The sequence below is a fragment of the Lineus longissimus genome, chromosome 1 (assembly GCF_910592395.1).
Source record: "Lineus longissimus chromosome 1, tnLinLong1.2, whole genome shotgun sequence".
Taxonomy (NCBI): Eukaryota; Metazoa; Nemertea; class Pilidiophora; order Heteronemertea; family Lineidae; genus Lineus; species Lineus longissimus.
Window position 1 is genome coordinate 26,711,075 of NC_088308.1, and position 12,621 is coordinate 26,723,695.

At 40.6% G+C, this 12,621-nt stretch overlaps 2 protein-coding genes across 2 annotated transcripts; one reads left to right on the forward strand and one right to left on the reverse strand.

The window, feature by feature from the left end:
- Positions 1-278: 278 nt before the first annotated feature.
- LOC135482514 (intraflagellar transport protein 70A-like) lies at positions 279-5,965 on the reverse strand. Its single transcript, XM_064762599.1, has 13 exons — positions 5,795-5,965; positions 5,384-5,449; positions 4,932-5,141; positions 4,530-4,655; positions 4,154-4,325; positions 3,844-3,972; positions 3,386-3,588; positions 3,022-3,087; positions 2,504-2,700; positions 2,037-2,319; positions 1,733-1,836; positions 1,196-1,404; positions 279-888 (listed from the first exon to the last, which is right to left on the reverse strand). The coding sequence occupies exons 1-13, from the start codon at positions 5,846-5,848 to the stop codon at positions 755-757; spliced, it is 1,953 nt and encodes a 650-aa protein (XP_064618669.1). The 5' UTR covers positions 5,849-5,965; the 3' UTR covers positions 279-754.
- A 304-nt stretch (positions 5,966-6,269) lies between these two features.
- Positions 6,270-10,434, forward strand: LOC135488522 (testis-expressed protein 47-like). Its single transcript, XM_064773183.1, has 8 exons — positions 6,270-6,371; positions 8,146-8,218; positions 8,524-8,627; positions 8,788-8,976; positions 9,137-9,328; positions 9,477-9,540; positions 9,640-9,741; positions 9,940-10,434. Exons 1-8 carry the CDS (start codon positions 6,279-6,281, stop codon positions 9,981-9,983), a joined length of 861 nt encoding a protein of 286 aa, XP_064629253.1. The 5' UTR covers positions 6,270-6,278; the 3' UTR covers positions 9,984-10,434.
- Positions 10,435-12,621: the final 2,187 nt, after the last annotated feature.

The following is a 12,621-nucleotide window of genomic DNA, read 5'->3' on the forward strand; positions in this document are numbered from 1 at the left end:
GTGACTTTGTCTTTGGAGACAACATAGAAGCTGGACAAGAATGGCTAAAATGTATTGCCATGTTTGGTAAATCAAGTGAAGAAAACACATATCTGTGACAATCATTGGAATGATGGCAGCATGTAAGTGGGTTGTTCCTTGGGTGTCACATCCAACCACAACCTGCAAGACCGGCCAGGCTGTGCTTATAAAGTCGCATCTCATTGGCCTCTATCTGTGTGCTGGTTGGGAGTCACAACCAAGCTTCTTCTTTGTGCAGGTATGAACAACAAAATGAGTTGTTTGTCAATATTTGTGTAATCTTTATTTGTCAGCATTTCAGAACAAGAATATAAAGTGAAATATTTGTATTGGATGGATTAAATTACAAGGTGATATATACAGAAGAAAAAAACCGTGACAGGTGTGACTTTTAGCGAGTATGTCATCCTACTATGTAAATCCTCACACACATTACAGACAAACTGGTAGTCTGCATCTGGAAACCAACTTGAAAATATGAAAAACAGTATGCGAGATTGTCATTTATGCAGTAAACACGCATGTAGTATAATAAATAACAACAGGAATAGTAGTTCTGGTGCATTGAATTTTTCATCTATTTGGCAAGCAATAACTTGGATTCAATTTGTTTGATCAAAAGAGTTGTTAAGATAGAATAGTCTCTGTTTACAGTTATTACACTGTCACATCCATCACACGCATTTTAGGTTCTAGTGGGACCAAATTCCCTGCAGCCGTGAGAGCCAAGTGTCTAATATCCTTCCATGAGTTCCAAGAATAGACTCTTTATCATCCTTGCCTCGTAGGTCACAGTGTTCTTCCCAGGATGCATGGGCTCCTCCTCAAGAGGCTGCTCAATCACTGCCTTTACATCTCGACCATACACTGCAACAGACAAGCGAGAACAGTAACAACCCACAAATTCCAAACAAAGTCCTCAAGAAGGGCAATCAACTCCAAGAACATTGACTTAAAAAGTCTCAGTCCCTGCGAGGTTAAAAAGTTTCCAGATGAAACACCTCCCATTCATTTTAAGCCGGGTTATAGCCATGCACCTATCCTGTCACTGAACAATTGTTTAAGACACTTTGTCCTGAGCAAAACTGATTACCGGTACTGTCAAACCACAGACAGAGATGACCTGGGTGGGAGGGAGGGAATCTAAAACAGAACATGGCATCTCCCCACTTACATTCACAGTGCTCCAAGAACTGGATGCATTCCTGCAGCACAGAGTCGCGTAACATGATCATATGTTTGGCCATGTTCTCGATGAGTGAGAGGAAGTTCCTCTTGGCGTAATACCAGGTGTCTGTACCAAGTTTCTTATTGTAAGGTTCCAAACTCTTGATCACACGAGAGATGCCAAATTCATAGTTTCCCTTGGCGCAGTACAGAGTTCTGAAAGTCAATAAAATTGATATGATACATTGCAGTGATTTTCGTATTTGAATAAGCAATAAGTAGGCCTACTATTTGAAACAACTGCACAGGTAGGTCACAGGAAAATTGGATGCAGATTTTGATTTTCTGTGACCTACCTATGCATAGACCATTAATGACCACAGTATTCAAACTGGCAAGCAAAGAGGCATATGAAATCTATATTTTCTGATCACTAGGAGGTCTCTTTGATTGTATACTCTGCTCCTTGACACATAACTTCTGATAATATTTCTATTTGGTATCATCTTACTGTCTCTTCAGATTAAAGAAAATGCTGACTTACCCGATAACCAGATTGACAATGCAGAGATGGAATATCTTCTTATCTGGGTCATCATAAGCCACTTGCTCCTCCTCCTTCTCAATCTTACGCATCAGTTCTTCAGCCTAGAAGTACGATGAAAGTCAAACAGGTAAAAAGAGATCACAATTCAAATGTAACTAGCTTTTACTGAAGAATGATGCTCTTGGTTGTGCGTACTGCCAATCCACTTAATGTTTTTCGAGGCTTTCACTTTCATGAAACTACATGTAAAATGTTGTTTTTTTTCGGTAAAATAAGTGTATGTTCTGTAACTGAAACTTACATCTTCATTTTGACTTGTCATGATGTAGGCAACACAAAGATTAGCCAGGACGATGGCGCTAACAGACAAAATGTTGTCATAGTGCTTCTTTACGATTGGCTCATAGAACCCAGTCGCTTCCTTGAACTTGCTCTCCTGCATGAAGAGGACATGTGCCACGTTCAGTTTCCAGACATCATGCTCGTTACAGAATTCCACTGACTTCCTGAAGATTTTTTCCACCTGGGCATAGTTCTCAAGATCCCAATAGATCTTAGCTTGTTGCATCAGGATTGGAATGTATCTGAAAGACATACTTTTGTTTAGAGAGATAGTTCCAATATCAGAAACACTGGGTCTTCGGAAATAACAGATCGACCTCTTCAGGGGGTTTTAACTTGAACTAACCACCATAGAAGCTAAGTCTGAACTGTGAGATATGAGCTCTTTAGTTCCTGATTAAGTTTTTCAGATGAAAACTGCATCACCTTTCCAAAGCTTCGTCATATTCATTGACAGATTTCTTCACCAGTTCATCATCATGATTCTGCCGAGCCTCCTGGACCTGTTTTGTGAGCTTTCTGAGAGCTTCTGTCTGCTTTGCGGCCATTTCATCAAGCTTCCTGTACGCCTCCTCCGGCGAGGTCTGCCGGGTTATTACTGCCTCTAAGAAGTCATACAGATACTGAAAGTGCAACAAATGGAAAATAGTGAAGCAAACTTTAACCATGTGCAAGTGAAATGAGGAGTGTAAACTGAGTATCAGGGATATTAGGTTGCACATAATCTCAAGAATGATTTTGAGTTTCAGACATTTCAGGTAACATCACATCACTTGCAGAGGATGAGGAATGTTTGAGCTGAACTAGTCTTAAATATCAAGTAAGTTAGGCCTCAAACCACCCAACGATGAAATGAACAAGAGCAAGTGTGCAGAGAACTTCTCCAAGCTGGCATATGAGCACTGTCCACCTTTCCACCAGGCCTAGCAGTAGCTCCCACTTACCGGAGTTAGATGTTTGTAGGTGAGATGTGCATTCTCGGCTAGAACATCAGCAGCAAGATCATAATACTGAAAGGGTAACATAATGGTTGTATGCTTGGGATACTTAGAACTATAAGCAATGATTAGCTCTCAATGTTATGAGGGGAGCAGCCAGAAAACATCTAGCATCATGAAATATAGAGTGAGTAACAGCCAATGTAAGACAATGTCAACTCAAAATCATGCAAACTAAAGATACTCTGCCATCACTATGAACATCAAAACTACAAATGACAATGGTAGGTCATTCCTTGAAGCAGAAACTTTGCTGTATGCCTTCCTTTGGGTATTCACATTTTGATACCATGTACACAGAGAATCTTACCTCATATTTCACATACAGTAACAAGAGGTTTCCAAAAGTCTCAGGTGGGAATGGGACCTGCTGTAGTAGGAACTGCAGCTTCTCAAAGCCTTGGGTAGGCAGCGCTTCCATGTTCATCAAGGCCTGGTTATGCAGGGTGACGTGGTCAAGCTCTTCCTCAGCTCGTGGGGGCATGTCAGTTAGTGCTTCACAGGCTGCTTCATCTGTGACAGCATTGGAGAATCAAATAGTGTCAAAAACAAATTTTGTTTACAAACTTTGGCTAGTGAAGGAAATTTGAAAGTTAAAAAGTGCCAGAACAGATGAGATATTGACCCAATATACACATTGGCAGTGTTGCTGCTACACATCTATGTTAAAGACCAGGGGAAGATCAAGCTAGCCTCCCCCTGATGAGCCATTCAGCTGCTCACGGGACTTGAACATTGGAGATGAAAAACAAAAATAACACTACTTACGATTTTTCAGTTGATATTCTATGGCTGCTTTCAAGTTGAATGCCTCAATCAGGGCAGTCTCATGGAGGGTCAGGGTGTTCCCAACACTACGAACATCAATCCCTTCAGTCGTCATACCAACACTCAACTCTGCAATTGAAAACAATTGATTATTGCAGAGGATTTTTCAAACATCTCTCTTACTTACTTATTACGAGGCCCAGGTGCCTTTTGTCAGTGTCTTATTTCAGGACCCAAATTCCCTCTGTCAGTTTCAAGGAACTTACTTATTTCAGGACCAATGTGCTCCCTGTCAGACCTGTGAACATACCTGGATGCTCCCTGATCCCTCTCTCTATGATGTCAGCAATGTGTTTAAGAGCTGGAGCATACTGCTTCAACATGTAGTGGCAGAGGGCGATGTTGTAGGAGAGGTCTGGTTTGTAGCCAACAATCTGCATTGCCTGAGTGAACTTCGTGCAGGCATCATTAAAGTTTCCTTCCTAAAACACAAAGACATACATGTACATGTTTGTGCATTTTCATATCATTTCAAGCAAAATCACAATTGTTCTTCAGTCTGGCTGTTTTAAGTTGAAGAAATTCCATTCAACATTTGAGGTCAATGCTTAAATCATCAGGAACAGAGAGTAGGTTTCGAATTGTGATAAAAACCACAGGCCAAGGTTAGGACGCCGAGTACCTACCTTGAAAAGTAGACAACCAAGGTTAATCTCTGTGTCTGGGTCATCACTAGGACACTGCTCCACCATACTCTGGGCTCCAGGGATGTCTTCTTCCTGGTACTTTATTCCAGCTTGCAACTTCGTAATCTGTAATGAACAATATTTAATTTTAAAATAACCTGAAAGGCAGGTTATTCCTGAGTGATGACCAGTATTCAAAAAACAAAAATGACCAATTATGACAATCTTTACTGTTGTGCATCCAGGAGAGAGGTACATGGAGGCAAATTGAAGGAAGTGCCATTTCCAACAGATTCATTGATCCCGTTCATGTGATGAAGTGTTGACAATGGTTTTCCACCTCAAGAAACAGTCAAACCCGCAGAAGTTGTGAGCGCTTGAGGACTACAATGGCTGACCTACCTGTGTTTGGTATGCAGGGTTATCAATCTGACAGGCAGTTTTCATGGCCTCTTGATAGAGACAAGCTTTGTATAAAGACTGAGCATAATAGAGCTTGTAGTCCTCAACCTCAGGATGAAGCATCTGCAACTGCTCATAACAATCAGAGGCATTCACGAAGTCTTGCATCTGGTAGTAACAGTAGCCCAGAAGTGATAAGGCAGCCCGTGACTAAAAGGAAAATTAAAATGTAAAACATCTACAAATTAACACTGTCAACAGCAAAACTGCAAATAAAATCTCCCTTTAACTATTGCCATTTTTACGGTATATCATATTCGTAATAGTGCAGCCACCAAATATCATGATGCAGTTACACCAATGCAAAGGCCAAGGTATGAGAATGATAGAGTATGATAACTCATGGATCATGAGAGTTGTTCAACCTGACACAGCCAGAAAAAATAGTTTACCTTCGAATGAGTTTGCAACTGATTTGTTAGAATATTGATGGCTTCTCCATATCGCTGATCTTTGATCTGAAAAAAGTCATTGGCATCAACTTTAGGATTATGCTAATACGGTAGCCTCAATCTACCATGTCCATAGTCTACTATAACTATTACTAACTAAGGCTTTTGATCGTGGTCTTCATTTTGTGATTGTTCAGATTTAACCTTTGCCCTATCCGGCCTGTGACATGCAATGGCCAATGCTTATAATTTACATAAGCCATCAGCACTGCCACTGGCAGCAGCACTGGGCCTGGCCACCCTGCAGTGCAGACTGTGACTAGCATGACTAGTGTCAGTAAGTGTGAGAGATCAGATTGACATTTGATTTTGACATTTCTCATTCTTCACATTTTATGCCGAACAACTTACCATTCCATACACTGTGGCGGTGTACTCGCCCTCCTTCATCTGCACAGCAGTCATAATGATAAATTGGTGAGGTTGTCAGTTCTAAAACAGAATAAAATAGGGAGGTAACACGGCAAAACAACACAAATTCTACACAAACATGACAAAACTGTGGAATTTGTTTATGTAGTGACTGCGCATGCGCAGCAGGTGCGCGGCTTTTCGTATCTCCGAAGTTCGAAGAAGAACTTTTTCAACCTCGAAGGCCAAAAATTATTGTAGTGTAAAGTTTACGTGCTTTCGAGATACGGTACTACTTTGATTTGGCTAGAGCCAAGGCTGAAGCAAGATTAATTTCCTAATTTTTCATTAAAAAGGCATAACTAATACACATTTGGTCAAATTTAGTCAGCAAGATTCATTTAAATCCATATCCTTGATATATTTTTGAATTCTTAAATACTTCTGAGAGTCAAGATGATGTCCCTATGACAACGTAAACAATATGGCGAACCTGATGGAAGAAGATTCCCTCTTGGAGGGACATAGAACATCACTTCTAGATGTCCAGGAAGACAAATTAAGAGCAATGAATAAGGTACCATGATCTCTAATCAATCTCTCTTCTCAACGATGTAAATAAAGTGATAATCTAACGCAAAATGACCATTTACTTCTTATTTTATACAATACAAGCAATCAATGAGTGCCAGCAATGGCATAGCCTGATCATGCCTCATGGCTCGTAAATAGCAATGGCCAATGCAGTGCTTCCATGCATGGTTTTAGCACCTGGCGCCGCACACTCCCAGAGTCAAGAACAGTGGACATTTTCGACAAAGACAAAAACCAGAGCCAGACAAAACAAACAGTCCTGAATATTATAGTATCTGCTGGCTGTAGTGTAGTGTAGTCTTAGTGTACTGTTAACTGTAGCCTTCTGACTTCAGACACTTGTCAGTAATGTAACTTGAGTGATTGGAATCCGAATGCCAAATGGGTAGGAGTGGGAATGAGCGGAGAGCATGACAGAGAGAGTATGCCAACTTGAGTGAGACAGTGGGTCAGCTACACAAGTGACTAGAACTTTTATGCTGCCATGGTTGTGATAAGTAAAGTAGTTGACATTTGTACTCAGGATGGAAAACATTAGCATTTGATTTTGAAGGAAACTATTTAAAATATGCATAAACTTCCTCTTTGTGGTATGGCGAAAGATATTTTAGAATCAAAGCAAATTTTAAACAATGCAGACTTTTCTTATTTGACTTTTTTTTGTCTTTTGCCTGTTACACCGTGCTCGGCTAGTCCATGTTATGTATGTCCCATTACTGGCCCTCCTGGGCATTCAGTCATAGAAATCGCTTATCAAATGAAACGGAAAATCTTGCTTACCTGGGCTTCCTGTATGAAGTGAGCTACACATATGAGAAATTCCTCAGTTCATGTGACAGTTTTACCAAAACCAATTGAATATGAACTATTTTATGCAAACCTTTTAGTGGATTACCGATGCCCATGTTTATTTTATTTACTCTTATTTATTTTGCCCTCTGGGGAAAGGAAAGTGTATTGTTTTCTGAAATAACAGTTTATTAGCTGGTATGATGAATAATGTAATTGTAGCTGGCCCAATCAAATAGTTTTTGTTATGCTTTTAGCTCAGTATGCTTGGTAACCTTGGTAGCTGAACCATTGGTTTATTATTTTCGATTGCCTCCAGGTAGATTGTATATGGGTCCTACCATTTCAAGACGGGTAGAAGTACATTTGTAATTTTGTCTCAAGATGCACAATTACCTCCCAGACAATGCAAGGCTGAAACGAAAATTGATTAAAAGCAAAGATTATATGCAATGACCTATTCTTTTTGAAATATAGTTGAAATGTTCTGAGTAAGTTTTATGAATTTCAGTTACTTGAATCATAAACCCCTTTTTATCAAAATAAACTTGGTTTTACCTAATTGCACAAGTCCAACAAAAGGCCACTCACAGTTGAACGCTTCAGGAGATATTTGTTTTGTTATATGCACAGTTCATAGTCCTATATATATCATACCATTTTGTTCATGATCAACGGTTGATCTGACAGTTTAAAAATGGATACTCTACCAGAACAAGCAGCACAGTCTGTGAATAAAGCAACAGCTGCTGTCAGCCCAACCACTAAGAGGAAGGGCAAGAAAGGCCAGAAGTATCATTTTGATTGGCCCATGCAAAATCTTTTGGAGGTACAACTAGGAAAGCGACAAAAGGAGGAGCCAAGGGTAGGCCTATTCAATTTTCTCACATGTCTCAGCCTGTAATCTGTCTCACTCAGGTCAGCAGTCATCCTCTATAACCTGCAGGAAACCTTTCTTCTTTTTCTAGAAAGCTCTGCTCCATAGAGTGGTGATAGTCTCAAAACAAAAAGCTGATATTGAAGAAAAGGAAGAAATAGGCAGTAAGTGGTTGCAGATCAGGGGAAAACCTTTCTTCACACTCTTGCCCTCTCTGTTCGCCCCTGCAGTGAGGCCCGAGGAGATCAAGCAGTCTTCGTACACTTTCTTTTAGCCTTGCTCAGTCAATTCTTGCAGCGAGCCAAATAGGTTTCTCTGTCATGTTTGGTTTGTCAGCCAGTGAAAAGGGGGCATTTCTGATGTTGTGTTTGCACATTAGTCCTGAGGGTGATGACTGTTGGGTTTCTAGCAAGTTTTTTAATCATTAACAAAACTTATGTTTTTTTAATGACTTTGTTGTCATTTTCAGCTTACTATGACAAGTTGTTCAAGAATCTCAACAACCAGCTGCAGAGTGAAGGTGTATCAGGTCTTCTTCTTGTCTATCCAGAGTGCTGCCTTCATGTGATAGAGGTTGGTACAACATGTTCTTTCTTGTTCATCTGTCTTAGATTGAAATATAGAATAATTATTTTTCCTTGAAAAGTGGTGTGTTATCCATTTGTTGCTCATTCTCTTTTGCAGACACTGTTCCTATAAATTCGTATTTAGAAAAACCATTCTGTCTTTTCAGACATGTACAGACATGCTTCTAGAAATCATAAAAGACTTGCAGACTACTAATCAGTTTACAGAGAAGTCAAAAATACTGGTGGTGTCTCATGATATATCCTTTTTGTACAAACCATATCAAAGCATATTTATGTTTGCTTTAATTCCATTGTTGGATGGGGCTCATTTATCAACCTTACTCCCACATTTTGTGATGGGGTTAGGACAGTTGTGAAGTGCTGCAGGCTGCTGATCATCAAACCGTCATCATTTGATACCGCAGTTGTTTCAGTCAGCAAGATTAGGTTCAATGCCAAAGGTGCCGCTGCAAGATAGTTTGAGACAAAAAGGCCTAATTGGATAAGCTTCAGTCATCTTTGTTTAAAATCCTTGACAGTTTCCACATTCCCACCAGATTATATCAGACGTGGTCATTCCGTGTTTTGGACATGGAAGCACAGAATATTGGTCTTTATGAACCTTCTGATGACAATCACAATATAGTGATAGATGTCCTACAGCAGGTGATCAAGTTAGGAAGTCATTTGGCAAAGATTCCTAAGGTATGTGTGTCTCTATATTTCCACCTTTATGAAATATAAAGTCCAGTGCTTTTGTGAGATGTTCCTGTTATCAATTTCAAAAGGAACACATACATGAGATATTGATATATAAGTAATGTAAATCTTGTTGTGTTTTTTCTCTCTACAGTTAAACTGGAAGAGTACCATGGACAACCTGAGGGAGAAGGTACCAGACCTCCTACCGCAGCAGAGTAAGTACTTTATATTAACTCGCTTAATTAACTAGTTTAAGTTAAAATTTAACTAGTGTCAATACATTGAAGACTCACTACCTTGAATTTGATTTTCAGTTGTGATAGGATATCTACTTGACACAAACGACAAGAGCATGATTGAAATAGAAGACTTCCTGACGTATTACTCCAAGCCATACGACATTGTTCTAAATGGAGGTGAGCAGTTTGCACAATATCTCCCATCCATATCTTAACATTTAATGACAGTGGCCCTCTGGTCTTCCTTTATTCCCCACAGCTTTGTCTTGCCATCTTGATCCTCCAGTCATGTCTTTCTCTACTGTGCTTCAATAGTACACTTTTCAAGAAAATCTACACCAAAATCTACACCAAGTTTTCTGTTTTCTTTTCCAGAATTGGTTTGGCCAATGCCTGTGCGGTTATTCCCCTACAACTGATACTGAGTTAGAATCAAGCAATTATAGAACATTCCATTTCATGACTCTTATCAGCAAGCTTTTTTGTAAAAGTAAAAGTGAAAGAGCTTTCTAAGATTCCAACATAAGAATTGATGAGGACCACAGCATTTGACAATGACAAATTCAGAGCTGGTCATGACAAATCTCGTACTTCCAGACCATGAGACACCATTAATGAAGAGAAATTCTGTTTAACTTTGAGTTGAAATCCCTTCAGCAGTGGCTTCCAGTTGACCAGTGGACTCCCATGCTAGTGGCTATACCTTGTTTCTTTGCTCTGTGATATATTAACTGATCAATTCATTTAGAGTTGCCAAGGACAAAGTTTCATTCTGTGATTGCAAAATATTTACCCTGTTATGTTTTGAGATATATTGTAAATCTGTACATACTGTGAATAATCATTGAAACAATAAAGTATAGGCATTTGTAATTGAGAAACTGGTGTTGTTTAGATCTTCTAATTTTCATTTGTCTTTGCCTTCTGTGATTACCATGAATGGCCTTGTAATCTCTTCTAAATAGATCTGAGATTGTCTTTATGTTCTCAGTAGATGTGACATTGCCCCAACACCTCGCTGAATGTGCCAGGAACTTGATATCTCCCATGACTTCCCTGGACATGATGTTGTTAAGGTGTCTCCAGGTTCTCCCTGGATGTGAGATTGCTCAAAAATCTCGCTGAATGTGACAGGAACCTGGCATATCCCATGACCTCCCCTGGACATTACAATGTTCTGGTGTGTCCACGTTCTCCTTGGATGTGACAAAGTCCTGAAACTTGATCCATATTCACCCTGAATGTGGACATGCTCCCCCTTGATGTAGTAATGCTCTGGTATCCCCACGTTCTCCCTGGATGTACTGACAATGCCCTGACCTCTTGATCCATGTTCACCCTGAATGTGTACATGTTCACCTTCAATGTATGGATGCTGTGGTGTCTCCATGTTCTCTCTGTATGGGACATGCCATGGTGTAATCATGAACTTCCCGGATGTGACCATATCCTGGTATCTCCATGTTCTCCATGCATGTGACAATCCCCTGGATGTTCTTCGACCCTGTACGCTATCTTCCATAGCTGCACTGATCTGTCTTCCAAAGGGTTGTTCCCCCAATACACCATAGCACTGATTGTCCTTCAGATGGACTGTTCCCTCCCATCGCCCAGAGCTAGCACTGATCTGTCTTCAAGATGGGTTGATCTCCCAATACACCATTCCCCAGAACTAGCACTGATCAGTGTTCAGGATGAATGTTCCCCGAGTAGACCTCACACTGATCTGTCTTTTAGATTGATTGATCGTTCCCCCAAACCAACATGGCCCAGAGCTAGCACTGCTGCTTGTCTTCAAGATGGGTTGTTCCCCTTACACACCATTGTCCAGGACTAGCACGGATTTGTAGTCAGGATGGCTTGTCCCCCGAAAGACCATCTCCCAGAGCTAGCACTAATCAGTCTTTACGATGGGTTGTTCCCCCAAAAAAAACATCGCCCAGAGCTAGCACAAGTTCAGTCATTAGTGTCGAGGGTTGCACTGAAGTAAGTTCCTCTCCCATCAGCTCAAGTTACCTGGCCAAAGGCTGGATTTGCATTGTGTCCTGGCCGACTGGTCCAGTACTGGCAAGCCAAGGCACAACCAGTGATTGCCAGTCCTCTGCCAATGCTTGCCAGCCTGGTTGCAGGACAGGTAATGGCAGACGTTTCTGGGATGGCTAACAACTGAAACACACCTAGCACCCAGGGCTGGGCCATAGCTGTCCCAAGGTTGGTTGATGGATCTTGATTAAAATCAATATGATATACCTGGATGTGATAGTGCTCTGATATCTCGTCGCAATGTTACCCAGGGTATGACAATTCCCCGATATATGTTATGTGACAATGCCCCGGTATTGGAATTGACAATCCCTGATGATACAATCGCCTGTAATATCACTCTTTTAATTCTACCTGCATGGATGTGACAAATGCCCAAATATGTTCACAACTGTTCTATCTGGGCTTTATTTTAATGTGATCTCACCGTCTGGAGGAGATTTGTCTTCCACGACGAATTGTCTTGGTGGATGCGAATACGTCCAAACAGCCAAACAAAAAATCTTTGTTTCCTGATGTGACAACTTGCGATTTCCAACGTCAACGCGCATTGAAACAAAGATACTGTGTGTCAATGAACGAGATGAACATATAGAAGAAGATAACACTTTTATTAATTTGAAATCCATTCCCAAAGAGAGGGCAATCCATTAAGATGTAACATTCATTATTTCACGGCCAGAGACCATCTCAAAATGGCTTAATACACTCGTTCGGTCGCCCGTTGAAGAAGGAAGATCAGTACAACTAAATGGACTTCATAGGAGTCTATGCATGACAGGTGCTTGGGAGGAAAGTAGTCTGGGATGTCGATGAAGTGGTTTAATCCAACTACTAACAATGGCATTAACCGATATTCCCCTTTTAGGAGAATCGGAAAATGATGACGACCATGCTGACTAGAGTGTCACCTTGTCTTTAGTTCATGGCAGTTCTACCTAGGGGGACGCAGTGGACAAGCCTCATAAAAGAATAACATGTGTGAATAAGATGACGAATGGACTACCCCGGGAG

Bases quoted from the DNA above. Each gene is read 5' to 3' on its own strand.
- LOC135482514 (XM_064762599.1), bottom strand. From the start codon at position 5,848: ATGACTGCTGTGCAGATGAAGGAGGGCGAGTACACCGCCACAGTGTAT. The intron at 3,973-4,153 runs GTATGTTCACAG...TTTCAATTGCAG, and splicing joins AGGGATCAGGGAGCATCCAG to AGTTGAGTGTTGGTATGACG. The intron at 3,589-3,843 runs GTAAGTAGTGTT...ATGCTGTCACAG, and splicing joins AGAATATCAACTGAAAAATC to ATGAAGCAGCCTGTGAAGCA.
- LOC135488522 (XM_064773183.1), top strand. From the start codon at position 6,279: ATGGCGAACCTGATGGAAGAAGATTCCCTCTTGGAGGGACATAGAACA. The intron at 9,541-9,639 runs GTAAGTACTTTA...TTTGATTTTCAG, and splicing joins AGACCTCCTACCGCAGCAGA to TTGTGATAGGATATCTACTT. The intron at 9,742-9,939 runs GTGAGCAGTTTG...TTTCTTTTCCAG, and splicing joins CGACATTGTTCTAAATGGAG to AATTGGTTTGGCCAATGCCT.